Source organism: Hirundo rustica, chromosome 1 (genome assembly GCF_015227805.2).
Source record: "Hirundo rustica isolate bHirRus1 chromosome 1, bHirRus1.pri.v3, whole genome shotgun sequence".
Classification (NCBI taxonomy): Eukaryota; Metazoa; Chordata; class Aves; order Passeriformes; family Hirundinidae; genus Hirundo; species Hirundo rustica.
In genome coordinates this window covers 138826626-138854214 of record NC_053450.1, presented here as the reverse complement: position 1 = coordinate 138854214, position 27589 = coordinate 138826626, and the positions used below count along the sequence as shown (strand labels likewise).

General features: G+C 40.9%; 1 protein-coding gene across 6 annotated transcripts in view; it reads right to left on the bottom strand.

Moving 5' to 3' along the window:
* The window catches only part of KIAA1217 (KIAA1217 ortholog), a 226793-nt gene that overhangs the window by 163156 nt on the left and 36048 nt on the right, over window positions 1-27589 (bottom strand). For 5 of the 6 annotated variants that reach the window (XM_040057738.1, XM_040057730.1, XM_040057793.2 and 2 more), the window contains exons 1-2: window positions 9765-9920; window positions 4363-4649 (exon numbers count right to left, since the gene is read on the bottom strand). In XM_040057738.1, the coding sequence (XP_039913672.1) occupies window positions 4363-4649; window positions 9765-9834 (357 nt within the window). In that variant the 5' untranslated portion in view covers window positions 9835-9920. Of the gene's footprint in view, window positions 1-4362; window positions 4650-9764; window positions 9921-27589 lie in introns of those variants that run through there. The other variant, XM_040057759.1, reaches the window with a different exon arrangement.

Below are 27589 nucleotides of genomic sequence, written 5' to 3'. Positions count from 1 at the left end.
CTTTTAGTTCCAAAAGTTTTAATTTATGATGAAGTCTGTAATAATCCTTTCAAGCTGCCAGGTAGAACGCACGCCATATCTCAGCCGTGTTTTCTTTCACCCCTTTGCAGAGTAACTTTGTTATTTGCATAAAGCTTAGTCCTGGCCTATGGGACTTTTTGAACATCTACATGTTAGATTAGCTGTCTTGACATGCTCCATCAAGCATGACATCATGGATCTCCATGGTAACCTTAGCCACACCTGCCCAGATGCCAGAGTTACCTGTTATGTTCAGATCTAAATGAACATAACAAAGAACTCTCAACCACCATTTTCTAGGCAATCAGCCCTGCGAAGGCACCGGAAGGATTTGCGTTTTGTTTTTAATTGATTGAAATCTAATTTTGTTTGCCAAGAAAACTTCTTCTTCACGGAGTACTGCCTGAAGCACTAGAGCTGCTCCTGACCCTTCCACACCTCCCAGCCTATTTCCTAGTCAAACAACAAGTGAAGAAAGCTGTGGCAAACTTCTTGCAGTTCACTTTCTTACCCCAGGCTCACAAGCTCCAGCTCAGAAAAACTTCTACACATTCATTTTTGTTCTCTGCCCCTCAGAAAGGTTTTTTTACAGCTGACTTGTAAAACAGGTTCACAGCAGGGATTACCCCCTCCCATTGCCAGGTTAGCATTTTAACCTTTTAATTGCTAACTCCTTTTCATGCTTGCAGCTACAGACCCAGCTTTTACACTTGTTCCTGCTTTCCTTCTCTGCTGACCGGAGTTAGCCTCACCTAAGCAGGTGACGGAGTCCTTCATGAGCTCCACAGCAGATGGTTCACACTGTCTGAAACTGAAGACATCCCAGACTGTTTCCTTCTTGCTTTTTTTCCCCTAACTTCCCTGGGATTACATTAGCGCCTTCCTTTTATTACCACAGGTGAGACAGCCTTGCCAGAGGTAAGGTGTTTAAGGCTTCTGCAGAAACTTGCATTACCTAAAAAAAAAATTTTGTTCCTCAGCTTTACCAGCTTCCAGGTGGAGCAAGCTCCGGTGCCCAGCTGTGGATTTATCTTAGAAGGGGAAAAAGCTGCAGTGAGAGGGCGAGCTGCTGTGCTGTGGGTCACAGAGCGGTGGCCACTGGGTGCTGCATTCTCCCTGTGCTGGGGTGCACAAGGCATGGCTGCACCCCTCCAGGCTGCTGCAAAATCATGCTCCAGTTTACCACAGACCAGCTTAGCTGCAGGCTATTTGCCCTGCTGCAATCTCCTAAGCCCCTTGTGCAAATAAAGATGGCCCCTGGCTCTGCGAGCTTTCTTTTCCAGAACAGGATATCACAACAAGGCAACAAACCTTCAGAGGAGAAATGATCTGTATGCACAGCTGGGAGGTTTCAGGTCATCACATGAGCTAACCATCAGTAATCCCTGCTGGCATTTTACCTGGCCTTGATTGTACTTCTGATTTGTGGCACATTATCAGGAGCAGAAATGGGTCCTCAGGAGGCACATCCAGGTAGGGATTTATCTGAATAAATGAAGCCTGGAGGAAACCATTAGTGTATAGTGGAAGATGCGGACAACATTCAGCTGCCCTTGCTGGTAGAAGTGATACAGTAGCGTGTGACAGCATCAAGGGTTTTTTTCCTGATGTTTACTTCCTGCAAGCAAGGAGTCAGTTTGCCATACTCAGATAATGATGGCTAAAATGACTAAAGAGAAAATGTCCACGTAGAAGAAACCAGACTATTACCAATCTTGATTTTCTATTGGTTGTAGAGCTGACAGGGTCTAGAGCAACCTGGAAGAGAAATTATGTGATATACCAGGGGCTACCTCCTGACTGTAAATACTGGTGTATTTTATGTTTCAGCTGCATCATTTGCCAGAGAGATTAGAAAATGGTGTTGCAGTAACTGCTATCCTTGATAGGCATCCTACAGTGGGGAAATTCCCACCATGGACAGTGTTGCCACTTTCCAGATATTGGAGCAGCTGAAAAAGTAAGAAGGGAGAAAAGGAACCTGGAAAAGAATCTGGAAAATAAATTGTGACACTTTAATTTAAAATGTGACATTTTAAATCATGTCTTCCCATACATCTAACAAACTTTGTTTGTGATACATGTCCATGTTACATACACATACCTACTACATGTGCATGTAGTTTGTCTTCTATACCACCGCTACACACTTAACACGTGTAAGGGTGGGAAAAAGGAAGTATGGATGCTGAACACACATATACACCCTTCAAGGCAAAATTATAGCATAGTCTGATTCATGGAGTGGCTAAGAAATCACGCATTATATGTACACATACATGCACACACACACAGCTGTGTGTATAGATATATATTTATACACACACCCCTATGTGTATCTATATACAGTTACATATAAACACACACAAACACACACACACCAAATACTGATATGTGGGTGTGCACACAGAGACACAATTGGTAAGAAAATCCCCCTCTGAACTGTAATGCTATGATCATCATAGTCTTACTGCATCTGATGAGCCAGACAGTTGATACATCGCGTGCCAACTAAGCAACTTTCTTACAATCAACTTGTATTATTTATTTCTGCATGTTATCATGTGGTTTTGGTTCAGTTTATAGTTTTTTATATAAGGCTGAATGGATGGAGTCTTCAGCTATATGCTCTAATAGTAGTTTTAAAGTTATTTTGCTTTAAAATTGTTAAAAAACTCATTACACACAATACATACAATACATATGTCTAATCAACAAAAAATAGAAGCAGGAGAATGAATTTTACCCTCAATAAATTAGCAAGGAAGACATATTTTAAACAAATATCAAGAGCAGTTACTGCATTCCTTCTGTAATTTATTGCCTTCAGAAAAGGCTCAAATTACAAAATGTGTAGGGTGTAATGCTGTAGGCTGTTCAAACTAGCTTTGCAGTGTCTGCAACACTGAAACTAAATATTTACATGACTCCAAAAGATCTAATCTCTGGATTTCGCCCCCCTCCCACCCCCTTTATTTAATTTGTATGCTATCTTTATCCACCACCCAGCACATTCCACACAGTCACTAAAGTTCATGGAAGAGATAAGTGGGGAGGAAAAAAAGTCAAGACTAAAAAGAAAGGAGTAAAACTGTTTAAAAATAAGGAATAGATCATCCTCATTAGAGGTGAAGTCTTGCAGTAATTTTAGCTGGATACAGATGGATTCTAACAGTGATAGCACCTGGGATCTCTAGAGACCCTGTAAAAGAGAAGTTCTAGGGGTGGGTTAACAAATTACAATCTTTCCAAACCTGTAACAGTCTGATCTTCGAAGCCTCTCAAGTATGCAAAGCTTCAAAGAAGCCTGGAATTCACTAAGAGCTTCCTTAACAGAATACAGTATTTTTCCAGCTCATGTTTATTCCTTATTTACAATTAATTTGCTATTAGTTCTGAAAAACCTATAAGCCACTAAGGGAAACAAACTTCTTCAAAAAGGCTTGCTGTCAATCATTTGTTAAACCGAGAATAATGAACACGAGATTTTTTTTAGACCAAACTCCAAATTCTGATGCTTGATTGAAAAAAAAAAAAAAAAAAAAAAAAAAAAAAAAAAAAAAAAAAAGGTAGATTGCCTGAACAGATTAAACTCTGTTATTGTACCCAAAACCAGAGCTGAGAGTTAGGAAGAGATCCTTGCACGGCACTCCCTGAATTCAGAGGGTCGGCGTGTCGGCATCCTCCACCTGCTCTGAGAGATACATCAGCGTTGTCACCTCTCCTCTGACCCTACATCTACTGCTCGCTGCTGGAAAGCAACTGCAGGCAGAGGCACACCACCCTCAGGTATGCTGCTGACAGACGAATGTGGGTGTCAAAGCTCCCTGGAGGAGGCAGATAGTTACGGGTAAGCCTGTTCTGTTTACATTACAAAACTTAAAAATAGAAAAGAAAGCAAATGAAAGGGTAACAGAGCCAGCTAAATCATACAGACACACTCTGCAGGTATTTTCTTTTCTCCCAGGCAGCGGTGCCAATACTGAAAGTGTAAAAGAAGTTAACAGCTGTTCCATATTTTCCCTTCAGCTGTGAAAAGTAGATTGAGACTCACAGACTAAGATCAAGAGTCTCACCTTCACTCCTTTTTCTGTGTTTGCTCTAAAAAAAAGGAAAAGCTCTTCAGAAATGTCAATTTCAACAAACAATTCCAAGGTAATATTGAACAGATTAATTTTGTTTCTTTGAATTTCAAGGCAACATCTGAATCGCAGGCCACATTCCAAAAATCTGTTTCATACTTTGTTACGTTCTCACCTTTTGTAATGAGGTGACACTCAACTTTGTACGAGTTATAAGGACTATTAAACAAAAGACATGATACAATTTTGACTTCCTTACCTGATCTCTCAGTCTCTCCTGGTGTCCCATTATTGCTGTGGCATGGTGGGGATATTTCTGTTTCAGATGCTCAAGAAAAGCCTCTCTCTTCCTGTCCATTTCTGATGTTTGCATTCCCAGTATCTCTTTGGAACTGCGAGGGCCACCTACTGTATGTCTTCGAGGGATGTTGCGGGTGGACTTTGAATTAGAAGAAGCGTGACTGCTCGGGGTTGAAAGGAGCTCTTTAGATCGGAGACATTCTGCATCGTCTAGTGATGTTACATGCAAACTGGGTTTTGCCTGGTCTGAAAAGAAACAAGAACCAAAACCGTTTGGTTTATTTTATAAAAAACATAATACCAACATTCACATTAGTAGCAAAAATGGGGAAAAAGATTGATATGAAAGCTAGGTACTTTTAAAACTCTGGCAGTGCACAACGGCATGTTCTGCATCATTAGGCACCTACACGTCACAGTAAGTGGCCCAGAAATAATCCCTTATATAAGCTATGCACATACTTATCTACTTCTATCACACAATTGCAGAAAAGTGAGTATCATTAAAGTAGATGTTCCTTTTATATCAACTTACCTATGTGACTTGAAAAGAAGGGTTCTTATTCCCTGACCTTTAAGATCTACAGCATGCTTTCTACAAGAAGAAACAGATTTCTTCAATAGGCTCCAGTACGCTTAATGGCCCCATAGCTAGTATCCTTAAGGATACAAACTGATAAAATTCCTTTGACAGAGCAGATTTTTAATCCTTAATCTTTTTTTTCCAGTGTGTTTTCAACATGTTCTGGAACACCTAGGAAATAATAAGAGGGTTTGGGAGTCCCTTTTTTTTGTGACTGTGGTCTGGTTTTAAATTTCATGGATCTCCCTCAGATTTTATACGTCTCAGGACAGCGTGCTGGAAAATTCTACATCATTTTTCCATAAACCATTTCTTAAGAAATAGAATAAAAGCAAGCTCTGTGTGATCTAAAAAAGAAAAAAAAAAAAAAAATTACCTGCAGATAAATTTTACTACTTTAAAATCTACTTTAAGACCAAAGACCGCGATGACATTTGTAGAAAGATAGGCAGACATTGTGGGTATGTAAGTGCTGGCTTATCTTCAGGTAACTGTAACATGAACCCTCTGGTGCTCAAAAAATTGTAGACCGGAGCCTTGCTACCTAATACCTTTAGAAAAATCCCTCACTCCTTTGTCAGCAAAGGAAAAAAAAAACCAACCTAACAAAAACTTGAAGTACTGAAAAGGCCTCTCCAAGTCTGATGCGGCCTTCCTCATCTTTACCAGACAGACTCAGACACCCCTGAGTGTTAACCCTTCCCAGCACCTCCCCAGGAGCAGGGCGCTCCTTCTTCTACCTCTTTTGAATAAATCTTTATTTCTCTCTGTCTGTCACTTTTTGCCTCAGAGCCTCTTATCCCCCCGAAGTTTTGCCCACGTGCTGCCATGATACAGCACCGCTGTTTGGAAACAGGCACCTACTCGCTTCTTTTCATGGCTCAGTCATCATTCTGACACCGTGTGTGGCAGGCGCACCACTTGCCTCGGGATTTTATGCTGAGGATTTCTCAGCTTTCTGGTGTGCATTGTCAATTGCCTGCCACGTGCCATGGAACATCAAGCCACAGTAAAAAAGCAAATCCTCCGTGCGTGAAGCCGCTGCTGGATGTCCCACCAATTCACATAGAGAACCACTTTCCTTGGGTTCCATAACAGAACTTGGCCCTTGATGGTTCCCAGACACTTCACATGTTTCTGTAAACTACCTATACTGTTCAAAGGCTCCAAAATTTTCAACAATGCCCCCTTGTTTGCATCCACAGAAACCTATCCTGAAAGCAGAAGCAGACACATGGGCCCAGACCGCGGGTGACACCATGGTTTGAAGAGCACAGATCTGGACAAAACTTTGCGAGCAGGTTTGGTTTACAGGGAAGTCTAACTCTCACACAGATTCAAAATGTCATCTGTGATCTTCACAGCACCTTCTAAGACCTTCTTAGCAGCACAATCGTGGTTAAACCTTCAGAGCAGCAGCCTCACCTTCACGTACAAACACACACGCACTCAACTTTTTCAAGCACAATTCAATTAAGAAACATCCGTCCTCTCTGCTTATTGCAAAGTCAGAGCGTGAGCCACCAGGTACATCGAGCTTGTTTGAGAAAAATGGCAAAAAGAAAAGTTTTGCTTGCAAGAAGCCAGCATGACTACTCCAGATATACTCAGTGAAAACAGTTCCTGAAAAGCTGCACAGTCATTCCAATGGATTTTACATGGGAGGGAAACTAGGTGGGCCTGGCCTGGATGGAATTTACCATCTTTAATTTGTTGTGCCAAGAGCCTAGAGGTTATATCCCTTAGGCTGCTGGAACAAAGGCACAGACATAAAATAAGGGATTTTCTTGGAGCTGGAGGGAGTCAGCATGTGCACGGGTGACTGAGTGCAGCAATTTGGTAGAAGCCCTCAAAGTACAGTCACAGCAGCAGTTTCAATCACTGAAATGGTGGCAGGCACTTCCTCAAGAAGGCAGGTAAACCTACACTGACAAGCACAACCCAGAACTCATGAGTGTGCATTTTGGGTCCTAAATCTCTCACATGCAAAAATCTTTCCCTACTCTGCACTTCAGTAATTTCAATAGTTTCTTTCAATTATTTGGCACATAAAGAGACATATCAAGTAAAATGTTTTACCACTGTTTGTTATTAGGTGAAACCTTGAAAAGGAATCAAAAATAACATACTTTTCTTATACTGTATTAGAAAGATCAACAAATTCTCTTGGTTTTTGTTCATATATTTGAAAAATACTGCATAAAGAGCAGTGAAAAGAAAGGAATGTAAACTATGCAAAGTAATTTCTCATCTTGCCAGAAAGCTGACTTGGGCATTCAGCAAGATCCTGATCCTGCATCATTACAGCACACAGCAGCATGACTTTCTTTGTAAACCAAAATCTGTTGTGTTTCAGTATGGATCTTTTCTCCACTGACTGCTAAAAAAAAAAAAAAAAAAAAAGTTTTGGACCATTTCCTGGACAGGGATAAGTGACTTCAATGGGGGGACTGAGCACTGGGCTGCTGAAACTCCCCTGTGGATCTCAAGACACATCAGTTCTACAGATGCTCTGTATGCCACGGTGCTACAGGGAGGAAAAACTGAGAGAGACTGGATTTTGGAGTGCTCAGTAACATTGTGGGTAAACTTTCCATATCTTCCAAGTGAAGATAATAGGCCTAGCAAATCAATCTCCACAGATAACTGTGAAATGTGTGAAACATCATGTGATGGTTCCCAGATGAGTGCTAAGAGTAGGAAAAGGATAAATTATTCAAGTACCCTCCTTGGGAAAGGAGCAAAGGGAAGGCAATAGAAAACACACAGGTGTGAGATAAGCTTGTCTTCCTCTCCCTCCCTCATTTTCAGAAGCTAAGAGCTGAAGGTCTTTCTGTTCAATAAAGAAGCAAGTCTAGACGGCAACTAAAAGCAAGACTTGCTGATTGACAGGGAAGAATTTGGTTATCCAAAGGCATGAGTAACTCTTACACTTGGTTTGTTTCTCTGATCAGAAAACAAGTTTCAAGATTTCTTAACATCACCAACATTGCCCTTTATTACAGTAAAAGCCCAGGTCTGCAGGGTAGAAGGAGTATGTCTAGGATTAGCAGCAAGATTATCATGACAGATTAATGGCTGTGAGCTAGGAGAGGAGGAAAAAAAAAAAAAAAAATCCTTCGATATGTCCTGGTATGTAATGCTTCTAAGTTACACCCTCCATGAAGTCTACAAAGGTCAGGAAAGTCACTTTGCTTCATGACTTTAAATGCTAGGAAGATTTTAATAGTTCTGTTTTGCAACCCAGGTGATGTGAGAAAAGAACATTTTCAGAATAATTTCAGAAGGGAACAACTGTGGACCTCACCCATACTGATACAGTGAAACTGAGCCTTGAAGCGAACCCCATTCAATACTAACATTTTAAAAAAGAATATGGAATTAACAGCGTGAGTCAAACCAAATTCTGTTACATTTATGTTAGCAGTAAGTGTGATATTATTTGGAATTGTTCTAATTTACTTCACTGTCTTTACAATTAACTCTCTTTCCAATGTAAATTTTGGATAGGGGCCAAAACTACTACATTTGGTTATGAGCTTTCAGCACTCAACATTTTTGGGAACCATAGAATCAGTCTGGTCAGCCCTCTGTTTTCCTAGCTCCACATGTATCTGAGGCAGTTTCATCCAACCCCTACAGAAGAAATGTGTTACTGAAGGCTTTTTTTTTTTTTTTTTCCTAGTCAGACACATTATTGAAGTGAAGATTTCCGTCCCACTAAACATAAACATACACAGACACAGGTTACTTGCAATGCTCAGTAATTTTACTTAAAAAGTAATTCAAAAGAGCATCAACCAATTAATGAACACCCAACTAAATATATATATATATATATATATATATATATATATGAATAGCATTTTTTTTCTTCCTAAATGGCTAATACATTATTTGTTGGCATTGAATGCTCGTAAATTGGGTTTTGTTTGTGGGGTTTTTTTGTTTGTTTTTGTTTTTGTATTTTTGGGGTTTTTTTGTTTTTTTAACCACATGCACTATTTGTTTCACAAAAGCACAGTAACACAGTAACACAAGTTTTCCTGAAATGCCTTTGAGGAATACAACGTGCAGGAAATGGGAACGTTCACAGGTGCCCCACAAACACTGTAATAGATACAGATTAGATTAGGTGTTTCTCAGGCTACCTGAATGTTATGTTCCACGTGGAGTGGCCCATGTAGAATTCTCCAGGAAATAGTTTTCGTTCACTTTATAGGAAATAGATAGTGCAGCAGTGAATGTATGAATGCACAGCGGCGGAGCCGTGAAACCCTGCTTAGACAGTCCTGGCTTCGCTCCAAAACAAACCCCAGTGGTTTCACTCAAAGTAAACTAAACCTGTCACAATCTGCCGTGGATCTCCCTCTTTTAACAGACACCCCGAGGTACAGATGAGCTCAAACCCACTTTTACGAAGGAAGAGCTATTTCTCTGCCATAGGTGAGGCTGGCAGAGCATTTAAAGGGAAGCGGACACTCTTTCACCACCTCAGCCTCCGCACCGGCAGGATCCCGCATCCGTGACAGCCATGCAGCGTGCTCCCGGCTTCGGAGGGCGCACACAGAAATCTCTCCAAAGAGAAAGTTAAACTCACAGAGTTCCAATATTAGGGAAATGTGCATAGCAGAGCCATAAGTACAAGGAAAAAAAAAAAAAAAAAAAAAGCTATTTTTTTTTCCCATGCATTCTGCCTCCAGCTATATAAAGCAACAACGAGGGACATGCTTTAAAGTAACTCCATCTTTGCTTTACTTATATCGCCGCTTACTTACCCCTCGTCTGCCTGCCGTCTGTTGGGCAAGCCAGGCACGGCTCAAGTTTCTGGCTTTCATTTTCCTCCATTGTCCCTGCCTACCGCACAAGCTCCCCTCTCCAACTGGGAGCCGCAGCGCCCGCGCGGTCGGCGCCGGGCTCGGGGAGGAGAAAGGACGCGCTGCGCCGGCGGCGCGGAGCCCGCGCACCCCGCGGCGGCCCCGGCCCCGGCCCCGGCCCCGGCCCCGGCCCCGGCCCCGGCCCCGGCCCCGGCCCCGGCCCCGCGGAGGCTCCGGGGGCGCCCCGAGCCCGGCCCCAACAGGTGACGGCCCCGCCGCCGCCCCTAGCCGGCCCGCGCCCCGCGGCAACCGGGCCGCCCTGCGAGAGGCAACAATTCAAACGCGATTGCAGGCCTGAGCCTCCGCTGGAATCCGAACCCGCAGCCTTTTAAATCTCTGTCATGGGACAAAAGCCTTTCCACGCGGTATTTTTTTTTTTTTTTTTTTTTTTTTTTTAAAGCCCGTAACCACCAAGCCCACAAACATTCCTGATAAATGCTTCTCTTTTTTAGCGTCTAGTTTAAAAGTAATTCATTATATAAACTCTTTGAGGTTTTGTTTTCACTCGGATTCCTTCAAGCCGCTCAGAGAATGAATTGGGGGAAAAAAATCGAGATACAGGAATTCAACTTTAGCAAAGCCAATAAAAATGAATGGTAGCAATATGTAAGCGGGGATTTGGGTTAAGAGGGATTTCGAATCCTCAGTAGCAAAACATATAGAAACACATAACTAATTCTCTTTTGGCAGATCAGAGGCCAGCAGCCTGCATGAAAATCGATAGATCTACCAGGCTGCAAGGCAAAAAATAGTGTAGCTGAGAAGGATGAGATCAAATCCCACAGATTCCAACAGATGCCACGTGTTGATTTAGCAGAGAATATCAGGCTGATTTAGTCTATCCAAATCATAACACTGAGTCGGAGATGGTGGAACAAACTTAGTGTTGAGTTACAGCATCAAGACCAGAAAACTCATCCACAGACAACTTCTGAATTAGATTAAGAACAAAGCATAACTGAGATATTAATACAAATAGGCAATTTATCACTTGAATTCATACTCCAACACCAGGTAGCAGTATCTTGGATGTCTTTTTATACAGACCTAGCATAATATGGCCTTCCAAGTTTTCTTCAACTCTTAACTTCAATGTAACATCAGCCAAATTGTTTGCAATGACCTCTCAACCACCCAGTTCAGACAGGCTAGGAAAATTTCCCTGCGTTTCCTTCTACATCTCAATCTAGCAGAAATGCCATCCTGTCTACTTAGATTATTGAACACAGAAATGTTTTATGTATATATAAATTCAGTATGGAAGCTCAAGGAGGATCACTCTCCTCATGCTCCTATCGTCCCCTTTCCAGTAAAAAAAACAAACAAACAAAAAAAACCCCAAACAAACAAACAAACAAAAACCCCCCACAACATTTAAGTAAACGACAATGAACACTTTGAACACTTGATAAATGAACAAAACTATTGTTCATTAGATCAGACATACATAATCTTTAGCACTTCAGAAATATTTATTTTCCTTTCTAACAACTAATTCTGTATGGTCTTGGAACCTGGCAAAAGTCCCAGAAATCTGGCATGGAAAACACAGAAAATAGGAAAATACAATTTAAACATTAGCACTGCTATTTAAGGTCTGCAGTACAGTGCTCCCAGCAGAATACTCCTATAGTTGTCCTGCAATTATAAAGAAAACAGTGTGATTTTATTTAGAATAGTGTTTTTACTGGCCCTGGGTTCCTCCTGCTCATTCTGATTGTGGATTTTTTAGGAGAAGTGATGGCCAGCCATCCCGCTTATCTGAAGTTTCTTTTGTGATATGAAGGAATGTACCTTTTACACCAAGGTTTTCCAAAGTCTGGACAATTGCTATGAGGCTCTTGCAATTTACATTAACATCCAGCTGGAAGCATGAGAGGGTTCTTGCAGGAATAGTGAACACTGAACACCACCAACTTCAAGAAATGTAAAATAACTCAGAAACCTCTTATGGAAAAAGAAAGCCAGTGTGGTTGCCTGGAGCAGCACCATGAAAGACGTACCGAGATATTATCTGTACACAAGGCCCAGAAACTGAGAGTTCAGAAACTAAGGGCATTTTAAAAGGCCTTATCCTAAAATAATACAAAAGAAAGTACAAAATATACCAGCATTAAGTGCTTGAAAGGAAGGAACTTTTTCAGCCTTGTACAAAACCGGGGTTAGCTGTGGAGGTCAGTAGTGTTTGTACCAAGAACCTTAATAAGAACAGAATCGGTGCACTCTAGCTCCTTAGAAGGCTTTCCCTTCATCCATGGTGGGGGAAAAACACCTAGAAAATAGTCTGAGCCTAAAATAATGATGACAACAATAATAATAATAATAATTAAAATTTAACTATCTGCTTTTAGCCAGTGCCTTTAGTTTCCATAGCCAAGAGCACAAGACAGAGTTGGTCTCTTGGTTTCCCCGTCTCGGTGAGCAGCCAGGTGCCCCTCGGGACAGTGCCAAACTGGTCTGGAATTGCTGCTTTCACGGCCACAGCAAGATGCTCCCACTGCTGAGACTGACAGTAAATGGTATTGATAGTGCTTCTAAGGGACCTGAGCAAACTGGACACCCATAATGTAGAGATGGTCTAAGAGAGACTGTTTTTTTGGCTGTGGACCTGGGATTTGAAAACTGAGTGTCACCTTATGAGAAATTCTGCAGCTGCAGAAGTAGTTTCTCAAACAGGATTAAGGAGCATTGGCAAAGGAAAAGACTGAACATGGCACACTTCAGTATCATCAAAATCAAACTAAACCAGAGTCTGCCCCTAAAACATAATCACCACTCAGGAAATATAATCACCTCTCCTGCTGGTCAGGACAGGGAGCAGTTGGGACAGCAAGGTCTCAAAGCATGTCTCATTTTAAGGGAAAATTCCTTGGTCTCAAGTTGGATTTAATTTGTCTATCTAACAATGCCATTCCTTACGATGTTACCAAAGTCAGTTTAGAGAATTACTGAAATTCTTTTAGCAGCTGGAGAAAGCCAGAACCATTATATTATTAGGCTCAAATAAAGAGCACCCCAGTACAGTCACCAGGATGAATCACTAACAAGTTAAATAAACTTGATTAACCAGTTCACAGCACGCAATCAGCATTTGTTTATCTGTGGGATCAACAATAACAGTAGTTCCTTTTAATTACTGTGCTCAGATCTGGATCCATCAATATCAAAACAATGCACAGAGAATAATTGCCAACAGGTTATGATGTTTTAATTGTATTTAAAATTAATGTCCCAGAGCGACTTCAACACTTCTGAATTTAGCATGTGCATAAGAGGAACAATTAACAAATACTGGCTGCACTCAATTAGTCAAACATATTATACAACAATGACTCCATGGCTCTAGCAATTATTCAGAACTAAAAATCTGGGAAGCTAATTATTAATAGTTAAATCATAAGAAGCATCCCATAATTAAAGACTGGTCTCAAAGTCAATGTGAAATCCTGTAGCCATTGTGAAAAACATCATTAATGCTCTACGCAGGAACCAGCCTGACACTGTTTAACCTGTTCTAGTCCAGAAAATATAGTAGATCTGGAGTGGCGAGGCAGAAGCCTGAGAGGTATTATGAGCACTCAAGTGGATAACATTGCAGCACCTTTCCAAGCCTTTTTATGGACAGAGAAGGCTTGGGACTGCCCTGCAGGAAGGGAGCATCGTGAGGATGCTCCAGCATGTCAGAAAATCTCCCCTCTGTACTCTGGGGGATCATGGGTGACTGTTCTCTGCCAGCCAGTCAGATTTGAAGTGGAGAAAGGAACTAGCTCCAGAGAAAGCCACTTTACTGTGACAAAGCTCTGATTTCCTCCTTGGACAGCAGAGAGCAGCTTCAGGGCTGCTGCTCGTTTGAGCACATCTCTGTTCTCATCCATCCTCTGCATCTTCACTGCCAGGCTGGGTAGTGGTCTCTCGGTGCTTAAAATTAAAGTACACTCACTTCTGAAAGAAGAGGATTATGTTCAGATAGCATATTATCAAAAAAGATACAATAACAGCCACTAGCTTGTACAAGCAACATGAAAAAACTATCAGTATGAACCCATGTAAATACATGTGGAGGCAAAGAGGCTTAATTTTTTAATTATTTGTCTATTGATTAGGTATTGTACAAAAAATTCTAGATTGTTAAGATATGGAGGGGGGCTTTTTGTTCATTTGGTGTCATCCACTTAATAAGAGATCTCAATGAAGTAGGTCCTATTTTTAATGCAAGCATAGTGATTAAAACATTCAGTGCTTACATTAAAGGAAAACATCTGAACTTGATTTTAAAAATAACAATGACAATCTAAAACAACTTCTGTGATTACTTATCATGAAATTACCTTCCCTGTTAAAAATCTGTGGAGAGTTTCGGTATTTATACTCTGTACATTCCAGTTCAGTTAAGAAGTCTTATGCTTGTGAGGAAAAATTAGCCCAAGGAGTGAAAAGATAACACTCAGCTGAAGCAAAAAAGTAAATTGAGTATGAGTTTTTCTGCTCATCTTCACAACAGAATTTCATTGGTTCTTGTCAGACCTATGGGTTTCAGCTCTTCAGAAAAGTTCAGAGACTTAACAGTGGTGCCAAGAGCCAGGCTAATCGCTAAAACAACTATACAGAAGAGTTGAACATGAAATATTCAGGCAGAAGATATGTTCGTCCTTCCAATTCCTTTACAAATATAGCTCTGGGAAGTGGCTATAATCACCTGTTACTTGGCATTGCAAAGCTGTCAGATGCTCATCTCCAAGCAGCACATCAATCTTCATGCACTCCAAAAGACATTTTGTTCAAGTTCACAACTTTCACACCTATGTAAAATAAGTTATATTTTCTGTTTTCCAAGTTTATTTTTTGTTTCCTTCCTCTCCCTCCAATATTTTAAGTAAATTAAAAGGCCTGAAAGCAGTAAATGCTTTTGCATGCCCTAAATCAAACTGAGAAAAAGTGTGGTCATCACAAAGAAGAGCTAACATTCAAGTGAGGAGAAAAACAGAAAAAAGGAGGTGATTCTGTTCTTTCATCAATAGCTTTGTCCCCCTCTGTAATTTGGGACAATCCCAACAAAGCTAACAGATAGTAGATACACTTTAACATGACTTCCATTTCCGTCACCCAAGGGAAGATGGAACAGAGCTAAATGAGCATAATTACAGGATCCATGTTTCTGACTTGTGCAATGGAACACCTTATTTCAGCCTTTGTACCCTCCTGTTGTCATTCCATCGTTCCAAACTGACGATAATGTGACTACACCGCCACCAGCACAGCCAGCTTTGAGCTGGAGACCCTGACGTGCCTCAGCTCCTCCTCACACCCGCCAGCCTGGACAGCCCTTCCTTCACATACCACATTTTCATACAGGAAGGGAAGGGAAGAGATCAGCCTGCCAACTCCCAAATAGAAAATATGATCATGTTTTTTTAAGGTACCAAACAAATTACTCTGTGAAAGCAAAAGATACCTTACATTGCAGAAATTTTAATCGCTACAGTTTAATGGAATAAGAAGCAATATGTGGGTGGGAAAGAACAGTGTAGGGGTTGTTTCTGAAGGAGGTGGACAAAAGGGAGGGGAGGAAGGTCACTTTAAAGTCCATCTGCTCTACTTCCAAATTCTATTTCTCCCCAGTGTAAAGCATTTTTGTTTTGATAAGTTCACTTTGAATGAATTGACTTAAAAAGACCTCTAGTTGAGTGTGGATTCAAATTGATCCAACTTTTTAGCAGTGCCAGAGGAACAGACTCACTGCTTGAAACACTGATTATCACTGGTTTCATGGACATCCGCAGGATCTGGTTGTAAACTTACGAGGCAACATGCTTTAGTGATCAAAAGTACCAGGAGCTGTTCTACACAAAGTACAGATATACTTTGAAATAATATGAGACATCCTTTATTTCAGCTTTTACCAAGTACACATCCAGTTTATAAGATTTTCAGGTGACTGCTTGAATTAACAAGAAATACAAAGTATACTTCAATGGAGACGGGGTTCAGAAATGAAGTAATAGTTCAAGTTATGCTGTGATTACCACAACCACCTACGTATCAACCAGTATTTCTGATTAATATTCTACTTAAAAAAAAAAAAAAAAAAAAAAAAAAAAAAAACCAAACAAAAACCCACAAAAAACATTTCAATAAAAAAACTGGTAAAAATTATTAGAAATATAACACAATGGCACCAGTGTTGCCGACCCACAGCATTCACATAATTCACGATGATGGCTTTTCTTGGAAAGTAACACTTTTGGGAACACTATTAATTTTATTCATCTCTGGACTGTATCCAACCATATATTTAACTTTTCTCAACATTGTCACTGGAAAGAACTAGATTTTTTTCTCCGACTCAGACTAAAATCAAGTGAGAGGTCAGGACCATTGTGACTTAATGAGTTGGACATTTTATTGTTTTTACTACAGTTACTCTCAGTCCCCACTAGAGAGGCAACACTATACAACAAATGACAATCTTGAAAATAGATAAAGATAAATAGATAAAGACAAGCAGAATAAATTCTTACAGCTTTGTGTGTAAGATCTATGCAGATCTGGTTTCTAAGCTAGCAAGCATGGTCACAAGTTGTGGTATGTAAAGCTTTTATTTCTACCCTTTGTAGCCTCTGAAGGCAGACGTAAGAGCAGATGTCTAATGTAGACCTTTCAACTTGTAAATGTATCAATGACCTCTGTAACAGTAAGTACATCTCCCTCCATCAAAGTGCCTCTCTAACCTCCCCAGACCATGCTCATGCTGTTATTAAGACAGCTTATTAGTAAGAAAGCAATTGGAGTTGACAGCAGTGGCACTACTGTTCTTTTTCAGACCTACCCAGTCTGTTCTGCTGGGATGCACACTTACTAATTCATTCTTCAGTACTCAGGGTTTCATAGCTTTAGGGCAACAGGGACCATTTGATTATCTTGTCTGATTTCCCATCTATCACAAGCCATTAAATTTGATGTGGGATCCTCACAAAAGGCCAAAAGCTTAAATGGGATGAAGACAACACTACTGATCTCAGGACACCAATGCTGCATCTGCACTAGCATTTGTTTAAAACCCCACCACACATGCAATGAGATCTACCCAGATGATCAGCATAAGAAAGTGAAGCTCCCACCTGAGGGAGCTTAACCCTGAGCAAAGTTCTCTCCTCTGCCTTTCATTTCCCACATGAGACTTCCACCTTAAAAGACCTCCAAACCATCCTAACCAAAGATGCAATACATACAATGCAGTCACTGTCTCCAGCACAGTCCATCTTTTATTCCTGAGAAGAAAACCTGAAAGGAAAACCACTTCAAAACATACCTATCCTGATGTACATGAAAGGGAAGAAATCCTACTGAGCCCTGCACATTATCTACTGAAAGGTGCAAGCACAACAGTTGATTATAATCACTGCCTTTAATACAGAGCTGCCACTGCTGTTGTTTGAGGGTGTTTCAGCAGCCAAGACATGGCTGATGGAGCTTCTAACTTGGGTATACCATGTCCAGCAGCAGCAGGACTGCCACAATCCTCCACCCTGCAGCAACTGCCCAGTAAATACAGGCTTTCTTGCTGCCTGGGCTCAAAAGGCTTTGAAAATATACCTGTTCTCATTCCACAGACTATGGTACAGTTAACTAACTCACGTTTAATTACCCTTAGTGCTAAGAAATTGCACCTTATTTCTTCATGGCAAAATTGCCTTATCTGCAGTTCCAAGGGTCAGTTTTATTCCTTTGTCAGCCAGACCTACCAGTGCTGAAAGATGGGAAACCATCTCACATCCTACTCACTCACTCACTCACATCAGCTGAGCTCCTTAAGACTTGCATTATCCTTTTGTCTTGGTTTTCTTCTTGGAAAACAAGTCTTTGCCTCTTTTCACTTTCTTTCCAGTATTCTCATCTTTTCCTTGCAGTACAGCTAGTGGGATTGTCAGAGCCTGTTCTTCTGAACTTAATATACTAACAGTAAGAAAAGGGTACATGACCTAAATTTACCTCTGGAAACACTGGAGCAGCTGGATGCTGCATGACAACAGAGAGTCCCCAGGGAAAGGGGACCTGAGGCTGGGACACTCTGCCCAGCCAGAAGAGGAGCCTGTTGCTGCAGCAACCTCCTCCCAAAAAGGGAAAGAACATTTCAGGTTTTGCAAGGGTAGAATGTCCAAACACCAAGTGAGATGCAGTGTCATGACTCACATCATATCTTATTCCTCCTACAAGGGGAAGTCTGCTGCTCCTGTGCAAGAAGATAAAAAGGGAGAAAAAGTAACAAAGCTCTGTCTCATCAGGTCACAAGAAGCATACAGAACTGCCTGGGGTGAAGACAAGAATAAGCAACGTCAGCATAGGAAGGTGTCATACAGAGTTTAAGGTTTTTCAGCAGTAGAGTCTGTCTCTCTCATGAATAAATGCATAACCCAAGACAATTTAATTCCAACTGTTCTGTATTTCTTACACAAAAACTTTTCAAACCACAGGATGACTCACAGGTGAACATTCCACTGACATTTTAATAGGTGTGTCCCTTTACAAACTTCAAGTCTGCCCTGAGATATAAATGTGTCTCATAACATAGCCTATGCCTTTACATGCAGCACAGTGCAAGGTAGGGAACAGGCAGGAATAGTGACAAGGACAGGTTTTCCTCAGTCCACAAAAAAAGGCAATTACATATTAATTGGCAACATAGACAGCTTTTACTGCATATGTAAATACTACAATACTCTGATTTCCAAGACTCATTTGCAAAATGTAACTCTGTAATTTGTTCAATTTTATTTATGATTTTCATGCTTTAATCTTTCATAATTGATATAATAAGGTCCAGTGATAAATTCCCAGTTTTTCTCACCCCTCTTTTGCTTTTTTTGCTCTAGAACTGCCATTAAAAAATAATACTTCAAGACTGCAGCTGGAATGATATTTACATCCTTTCACCAGCTGAAGGATATTATGGGCAAAGTGCTAGAAGGAAAGAAGCACCAAGATCACTTTGAGACAAGACACAATATTATTTACATATGCAATATTACCTCAATTTCAGTCTTACAAGCTCCTGTAAGTCCTCTCTCACAACACAGAGTAAGGCAGGAGTGCCCTTGGAAGAGGGCGAAGAAGTAAGTGAAGGATGAGTTTGCAGCCCATGAGTAGTATTCACATAATACTTTTAGTTCACTCTTTTGCACTGTCTTCTAAAGTGACTAAACTCAGCCAGAAAACACAGGCTGAATACCACAGTTAGGGGTAAAATGCTGCAGGCAGTAATTATCAATCACTTTCTTTTCCCAGCCATCAAAGAAGGTAATTTGTTTGTTTTCCCCACCCAGCAAGGAAAAGACCGGGTGGTCTTCTAACTTAAGAGTGAGAAATATTCCGCTCAGAGACAAGGCTACCCCAGGCCTCTTGGGCAGCATGAGGTCCTTTTTCAACATGGTCTTACACTGTATTTGATTTTAGTCACAGACATTAAGACTGTGGCAATGTTTTGCAAATCATCACTAAATACCTTTTCTTCTTAGTGCCATGTAAATCTCAGAAGTGTCTCCAAGAAACGAATAAAGCCTCGTTTGTGGAAAGGTAACATATTTCCATTTCCTCAGCTGTCTTCAGCATGGGACTGCCGTGCACAGAGATGTTTTTATCAGGTTAGAGACTAGTACCCCTCCATCTTGCAGTAGTTGTCACCAGTTGCAAGAATATTGCAGCTTTATTCAATACATAAGTAACTGAATTCTGATGCTGTTAAATAATTCATTGAAGGAGAGACATCCTAATTAAACATTAACATAAAAAATCAGCACCTTGCAGAAAATTCAAACATTTCTCCTATTTATTTTAAAACATCTATTGGATTGCTACACATTCAGACTTTAAAAAATGAATTAAGAATTTTTGTTTCCCCATCCCCTTCTTAAACTGTGTACTTCTGATCATACCTATACTGAAAGCCATGCCAGTTAAAGTTGTTTGCGTACTGAAAAACTTAAGTCATGGAGTGTTCAATGTTGCAATTCAGCTTCCCTTTGCAATAAAAAGGAAGCTAGGAGAAAATGGGACAGGAACCGGGTTGAAAAGCTTTCTGAAAGCTGCAGCTGCAGCCAACAGCTGAAATTTAAAATCAGACATTATTTTCTCTCCTCATCTCGTGGGCTCTGCCACAGTTTCAATAAACCACAAATTTAGCCACAGAGGCACTATCGCTTGTAATTTTCTTTTGCTGATGGAGCTAAAATAAGCACTGTTAACACTTCCCCAACTTCAGAAAGCAGCATATGTCACTCTCCAATAGGGCTCTTGACAGGTTCCATGTGGACAATGTGTTAGGCAAGTAGCAACCCCCAAATGTGGAACTGTGAAATTAGCAATTTAATATTGCAGAAAGAACCTGAAAAACAAGATCATATGGGTCAAGGAAAGCAGAAGCAAGAACTGCTGCCATTTCCCAGCCCAGTGAGGGAACAGGCTGTGATAGCCAGCAGACGTGGCTCCCTTGGATTTCCAGAGGACATGCAGCAACATCCCTTGGTAAAGAAACAAAGGGGAGATCTTCGCATTGATAAAAAATGAATAAAGATAGGAAAAACCCTATCGGAACAAAAGCCGAATTTCCCTGGAGATGTAAATTACCAATCACACAGAGTGGACTGGTTCAGGCAGCTCTCTACATGAGAGAGCTGGAAAAGAAGGTTTAAGTGAGGTGGCAGAGCTTACTGAATACATTCTGGTATTCAGGGACGATGAGGGCTGGTTACAAGGAAGAGACTTCAGCAGATTCACTGACTAGGCAGTAAATTGACAGATGAAATCCCATGTAGTCAAATGTAAAGCGATGCACATTGACATTGAACAAACTATTATTGCTCAAAAAAGAGAGTTTGAGGTTATAACCATTTTTTAAAAAATTCAGCTCAGTGCTCATTAGTGATTAAAAACCAAATAGATGTTAGAAGATGCTAGGAAAAGAATAGCAAACAAGGCAGATAAAACATTATGCCACAGTCTACCCACATTTTGAATATTGCATGCAATTTTAATTTACTCCAGGTCAAAAAAGATACAATAGAAATGTTAAGAAAAAGGCAGCATGGATGATCAAAGTTACAGAAGAGTTTCTGTACAAGGAACAACTGAATTATGTAGGACTCTCCATTATGAAAACAGATGACTCAAACATCTGTTTGAGGTGTATAAGCATGAGTGACAGAAGTTGAATGGAGAAAGACTGGTCATTGTCTCTCTCAATACAGACTGTAGGGTCATCAAATGAAAGAAGTAAGCTGATGAATCAAAACTACATAGATGTGAATATTAATTTCACAGAGCATTATGGAAGTGCTGGTAAGCTGGGGAACTTCCTGCTGTAGGACACTGCAGTTACCTGCATGCATTCCATTGAGTTTAGAGGAGTTTAAAAAATAATAATAATTAAAAAAAACAAGTTAATGGGGAAAAATCCATTGAGCACTGTTAAGAAAAAGGACATAATCTTTGGTTTCCCTCAAGTAATCTTTTAATTGCATATTTCTGGGAGCTCAGAGGATATTCCAGAAGTATGACTACATATTTCCTTGATCTCACATCCTTCTTTAGGTAGTAATCACCATGCAAGACAGGTTGTTGGGCCTGGTACAACTCTTCTTACACTTGACAAGGTACAAGAAGCCCTAATGCTGACATCAACACTTTGTAATATATGCTAAACATAAAGAAATAGAAGCACATTACAACAGAAATACAGCCACCCTGTATCTAATCAAACCGCTCTGCTTTGTGGTGAGAATTGCACAGAAATCTCCTCCTGGAGAGAGGATATGGGAGAAAATGAATGGCACACAATACATTAAGTCATGTTTCATCTGTTGTAGAAAATTGTCTACGCAGGAAAATTAGTGCAGTGGAAGCTGGAGAATGAATTTGCAGTGCCTCAGCTGTTCCACGGAGGTGACAGATAATGCAGGGTAAATCTTACATGGCGTCAGCATCCAACGCTGTGGATACCATCGAGTGTCAGAACACTGTTAAACCTTTGGAATAAGGGATCTGTACAGCTTTGGGGGGCTGAGATCATCTTTTCTCCTGCATCAATTCCTTCCTACCGAGAAGCCACTCTGGAAGACTTTAGGTGCCTTGACTTAGACTGAAGTACAGTGTGGCACCAAGCCTCCTGTGCCCTTTCCCCATTTCTCTGGGATATGGGACCTAGTGTACGGCAGGCAAGGCTGCGCAGATCAGCGCACAATACACCACAAGGCAGCACTAGGATCTGGTAGGTCATTGGTAATTTGCTTGGATTTTTTGGGTTTTTTTCAGTCAGGAGACATTTTTCAAGGGCAAAGAATAGTACACTTTTTATTAAGCAGTGATGCACAGTAAGAAACTTTTTACCAGCAATTTCTCAAGGAATGTTATGACTGGCTGACTTGAAAGAGACCTGTCCAAAAATCTCATTAGATTTTCAAGTACTTTAGAGAGCCATTTTTACAGAATTATCGAACACAAAGGAAAGCAATGGCAGTTCCATACCTGAGATCATGTACTTGTGAGTTAACTGCAGAAACACATCAGAGTGGTGAAGAGTGTTGTGCACTTGCGGCTACTGCTGTAACAGGGAGCTCCTGGGGATTGTTGCAGCAGCCTCTTTGTAAACATTTTATTTGCATAATTAAATACTGTTTCTCAAGTGATGTACATATGATAGACAGTGATGTATCTCAGTAACTCATGACCCAGACAATCCAAAGTAATTAAAAAAAATACCATAAAATCTTCATGGGTGTGGCATACACACAGTTTGTAATACCTTGCATAAGCAACCTTTGGATACTGTGGTTTGTGTAGAGCAGCCAAAACTGTCCTCTGCTGGAGACCAGGGCTCTGCACATGGCCCTGCAAAGGTGGCTGCAGGCTGCCAGATCACTGGTTGTTCTAGAGATGTTTCACACCCATCTGTAATACTGGCACTGCAAATGACGAAATAACAGTGCTCTTTTCTAGCTGGCGGGACTTCTCCTTAGATACCACCAAAGAATCCCATTCCTTTCTTCTTTTGAAGGGAAGCCAATCTCTCACACCTCACTTAGTCTCAGCCATCAAAAATACAAGCAAATATCCACCTAGTATCCATTTAGTAACCACAGAGGTTAAAGAGGGACTTCTGAAGGTAATTCATTGCACTGAGTCTAGACCCCTATTTTAGGGTGGGGTGGATTAATCTCCTGAGACACCTCTCCTTGACTGTACAGCAGCATACACATTAGACTAAATGCCCAGCACATACAGGGCCAGTGTTACAGGAGCTGACTCTTGCATGCAGCAGAGCAGAGCATTTATTGTTCAGTGGGCAGCTCTCCAGTGGAGGTAGTGGTGATCACTTGAAAACGTCTGCACATATGGCTTTTTGGATGGCATGATACTCCCTTAAATACTTCTAAGAATAAAATCAAATTAATTTTTTATTTGGAAAAGCATGTACTCTCTATACATGGAAATATCTCCTAATACTCTTTCTAACATTTCCACAATGTTTTAGACAGCGGTTCCCATGTAGACTGTTTTCTTCAAGAGCCAAACACATTTAATTCTAAGTTTTAGGCTCACGTTCCAGATTCTGTGTATGAAGACTTTGCTATTTCTATTTTTGCCCAACACTCTTTGTCATACTGTTTTGCTGCCAGCAGACTATAGACAATCAGTTTCTTAAACACTTCTCTCTTGAAACCAAACAATCCAACCCAGATCATATTCTGAGGAGACTCTCACTACCATAAAATGCTGTTTTACAAGGCTGAGGACGGTCTGTCGTTCCCTCGCACTACAGTTCTGTTTGCAATCTCATACCAGATGGAGCCGTTGCATGATTCCTGTCCAGACTTCGAAAACCAAAGCACGAAGCCTGCTCTTAAAACTTGTGTCAGTAACACTTGGTGAGCGGTCGCTGCGGCCGTGCCAGAAGGGCTGCAAACAGCGCTCCCTTCTACCCTTTGACCCCAATCCACGCAGACACAGTGCAGCATCCACGCCGAGCTCTGCTGAGCTGCGTGGGGCTCTCAGGTCTGTGCAGCATGTGGCACCACAGAGAGGTAACACCTCTCTCACGCAGGCACACGTGTGCACCCCGCAACTGCCTGCTCAGCTGCCGCTTCTCTCACCTCTTGGCTCATCGTCTTCAGCATATTTTGCTGACAGCATACCTTACTTTGCCTCATCTAGCACCCCCGAAGAAACACAGGAAGAAAAGCAATTTACAGACAAGGGCATAGTTAAAAGACTGTGCTTTTGAAGCTGCTGGTGGCTGGATAGAGTTGGTGTCAGGGCTGCTGAGAGGCCGAGAGCTGGCCTGGGGGGTTACAGCTGCTGAAGGCTGTTCAGCACCAGCACGACCAGCACGGATGGGGAGAGCGAGCACCCACCTCCTGCAGTGTTGAAGCTGCTGTCCCCTAAAACACACAGCCCAGCAGCAGGAGAGGGAATTCACTTCCCATCTTGATACTTCATCTCAAGACTTGTCCTAGCTTTTCACTCTGTGGTCATGACCCAACTGTGCTCAATGTCCTGCCAATGAAATACAGGCAATTTTTGCAAAACTAAACAGTTTCCTACCATGGAAAGTCCCAGAGCTTAGAGAGAATAGGCTGATCTCCTCCCATTGTCTGTTTCAAAACTTCCTTCACAGTTTCAAATGACAGCCTTCTAATGAAAGTATGGGGAAATCAGATGAACAGAGAAATCGGACTTTGACAACAGAGACACTAATGACAATGCAAACCACTTTTTTATTTTTTTAAAAAAGTTCTTTTTAGAACTTTCATTTGTCTCTCATCCTCAATGAAAGCTGAGTCCCAAAAGAAGAACATGCAGAAGCATGTCCTATGGGCTCCCTGTGGCTGGCAAGATCCCCATATGAAAGTCCAGAAACTTCATCAGGCCTGGATAAGAAAAGTTAAAGCTATTCTTAGATGCTGCTTTGGAAACCGCAAACTGATTTTGAACACAGAAGAGCAGAAGTTCTCTTTGGGAGTCCTGAAAGAATTTTAAATCTTCACTCATTTTCTAAGACCTCATTTGTTTTCAGGGTGAAGCCTCAAGCTGTTGGCTCTCCCTACAGCCTCAAAACAAGAGATTCTGCTCCAAGCAAGTGTCATAAGATTGATTAGCCACTTAAAACTCGATGTAAGGTCTCAGAATAAGCAGAGGTACCTTTTACTCTGTAAAACTCATGACACTTGTTTTCGTAGTTACACGATGATGCAGGCACGCATGCTTAGCACTTTGCACACACTGCAATGCCATCAGTGTAAACTGCTAAATTCTGAAGGAAAACTGAACTTTTATAATTGCCCTTCAGTTATTGGAGTTGATGTCTGGTTGAAGATAAAAGCAAAACAAAACAAAGTGTTAGACTAAACACAAGGTATGATGCTGGCAGAATTTTGAACTGATCTTATAAAATACCTGCACATGGGGTATTGAACATTACTTCTTAATGCGACTGAATGTTCTTCACAGGAACAGTGCTAGATTTGAATCCCAACAATGCATTAGTGTTTCCTATGGAAAGAGAAATACCCAAGGGATATACCTCTGGAAAAAAACAATAAAACCAACCAACCAACAAAACAAAAAAAACTTAAACTTGACTTGGCAAAGTCTTTATACATATTAGATAAAAGATGTAGAAAACAGATGCTGCATCTTACCAGCAGCCAAGATCTTCTAATAACCCTACAATTTGTTAATCAGCTAGCATATGGTACTGCTTTGGGAAAACACACCATTCTGATTTTGCATTTACATGGTCGGTTTCCTACAGAACTATTGTCAAAATTTAACCATTGTTATATAACCTAGTAATTTTTATGCCTATACTTTAAATAAGTACAGAAATAAGAATATAATCAATTTTAATCCAAACAATAAGTAAAACTCATTTTCACACGCTTTCCAGTGATGGATAAATTTTCATCTACCATGCTGAACCTCACCAAGCAATAAAAATCACAACTTGCTGCAAAATTATGACATAAAAATTCTGTTGAATTAAATCCACTTAAAATACACTACATTAAGTATTTTTAGGGCAAAGCTAAACTGCCAAGGCAAAATTGATTGACTATGCAAGGTGGTTCCCACATTTACTTAACTTCGTTAATGTGTTTTAACCTCTATTTTAAACACACAAGAAGCTTTGCCGTCTCCTAAAATGACACCACAATTTCCTTACACAGAATATAATACTTCTAAATATTATTAGGTAAGAAAAAAAAAAAATGACCTTATTAGGCTTGTTTTTTAAATGAACCTGATTTGCTTAAATTTAAGTTTTAAACCAGTGTGCCTCTGCTGGTCTAGTCTCTCTCTGCGTGTCACTAGCCTAATTTACTCAGCTGCTGGACCAGAACAGCTTCTGCCACCCTGACACAAATTCAGTGCCAGTGCACTCACAATGTCACGTACCTTGCACAAACCTGCCACCAGTCAGGGTGCCAGGCCGTGGTTTCTGCTGCTCAGCCTCCCATTGGAAACGGGACCAGCCTGCGCTCCAGAGGCGTTTGGCAGACCCTGCTCCCAGACCACGGCAGCAGCTCCCCCCACCCGAGCTGCTTCTACAGCTCTGAATGGTTTTTGCCCCACAGTGGGGAGGCTTTGGCTGCCGTGGTGCTCCGTGCGGTGCCAGGGTTCCTCCGCAGCCCGGCTCGTGCCACGCCATTGACCAAGGCGCCAAGCTGGGCGCTCCAGGCCCCGCAGCGACTGGCTCTCGACTGTTTTGCTATGTCACCCTGCAGACGAGGTGACATCAAAACAGCTCTGGTCAGAGCGTGGAAGGGAACAACTGTCTCTGCCCAGACAAGAAACCTATGAGCAAGCACAAGGAAGTTTGGCGCAGAAGGTCCATAAAAGAGTAAATCTCATGGAGAAAGCTTAGGAAGGCATTCATGTTTTGTGTTTGCATTTAAAATTAGAGATAGGCAGTTTCGAATCTGTATACACATTCTGCAGTTTGAGGCCATTAGGAAGGCTTGGGTTTTGGATGTTTTTCATGCTTTTAACATCAGACACAGATGTAGCACAATTTTAAAAACACTTTCAAAGCACTTGCGTATGGAAGCTTGTTTGCAAGTACAAAAAGAATTGCCTTACGGTGCCATTTCTCAGCACTGGACACGACAGTGCATTCAGTTCTATTTAAGGGAAGAGAGAGTTCTAAAATTTCTGAATACCTGAAACATACTAAAAGCACCCATCATGTTTTTCAGCAAATTAACATTTTTTTCTCTATTTTCAATGGCAGAATAAAAATGAAAGTTGAGCACGTGAATCCCTGAATTTTTTCTAAAATTTAGTTTAAACATTGAAATCTGGGCTTTTACTTGAAAGAAATACAAGGCACAAAGTTACAGGAAATTAAAGTGATTTAAGAAAAATGAAATAAGAGAATGCCATAACCTTTAGTTATTTGATACTATTCAAAATTTCCTAAATTTATATAGGCTGGAAAACAGATGTCCTTAAGTTATTAATTATTAAACTTTGAACTATCCCATATATACACCTGTATTCACAGTCATATAATGCTACCCCTCTATGTTTCACAGCATATCTCTCCCTCTCTAAATTGCTCATTGTCAATTAAATTATAAACTCTATCAATATGCACAAGAATCTCCTGCACAGCATGTGATATAATGGTCCAGTGAATTCTGCTGTGAGTTTCAGGCTATTACTCATAATATAAT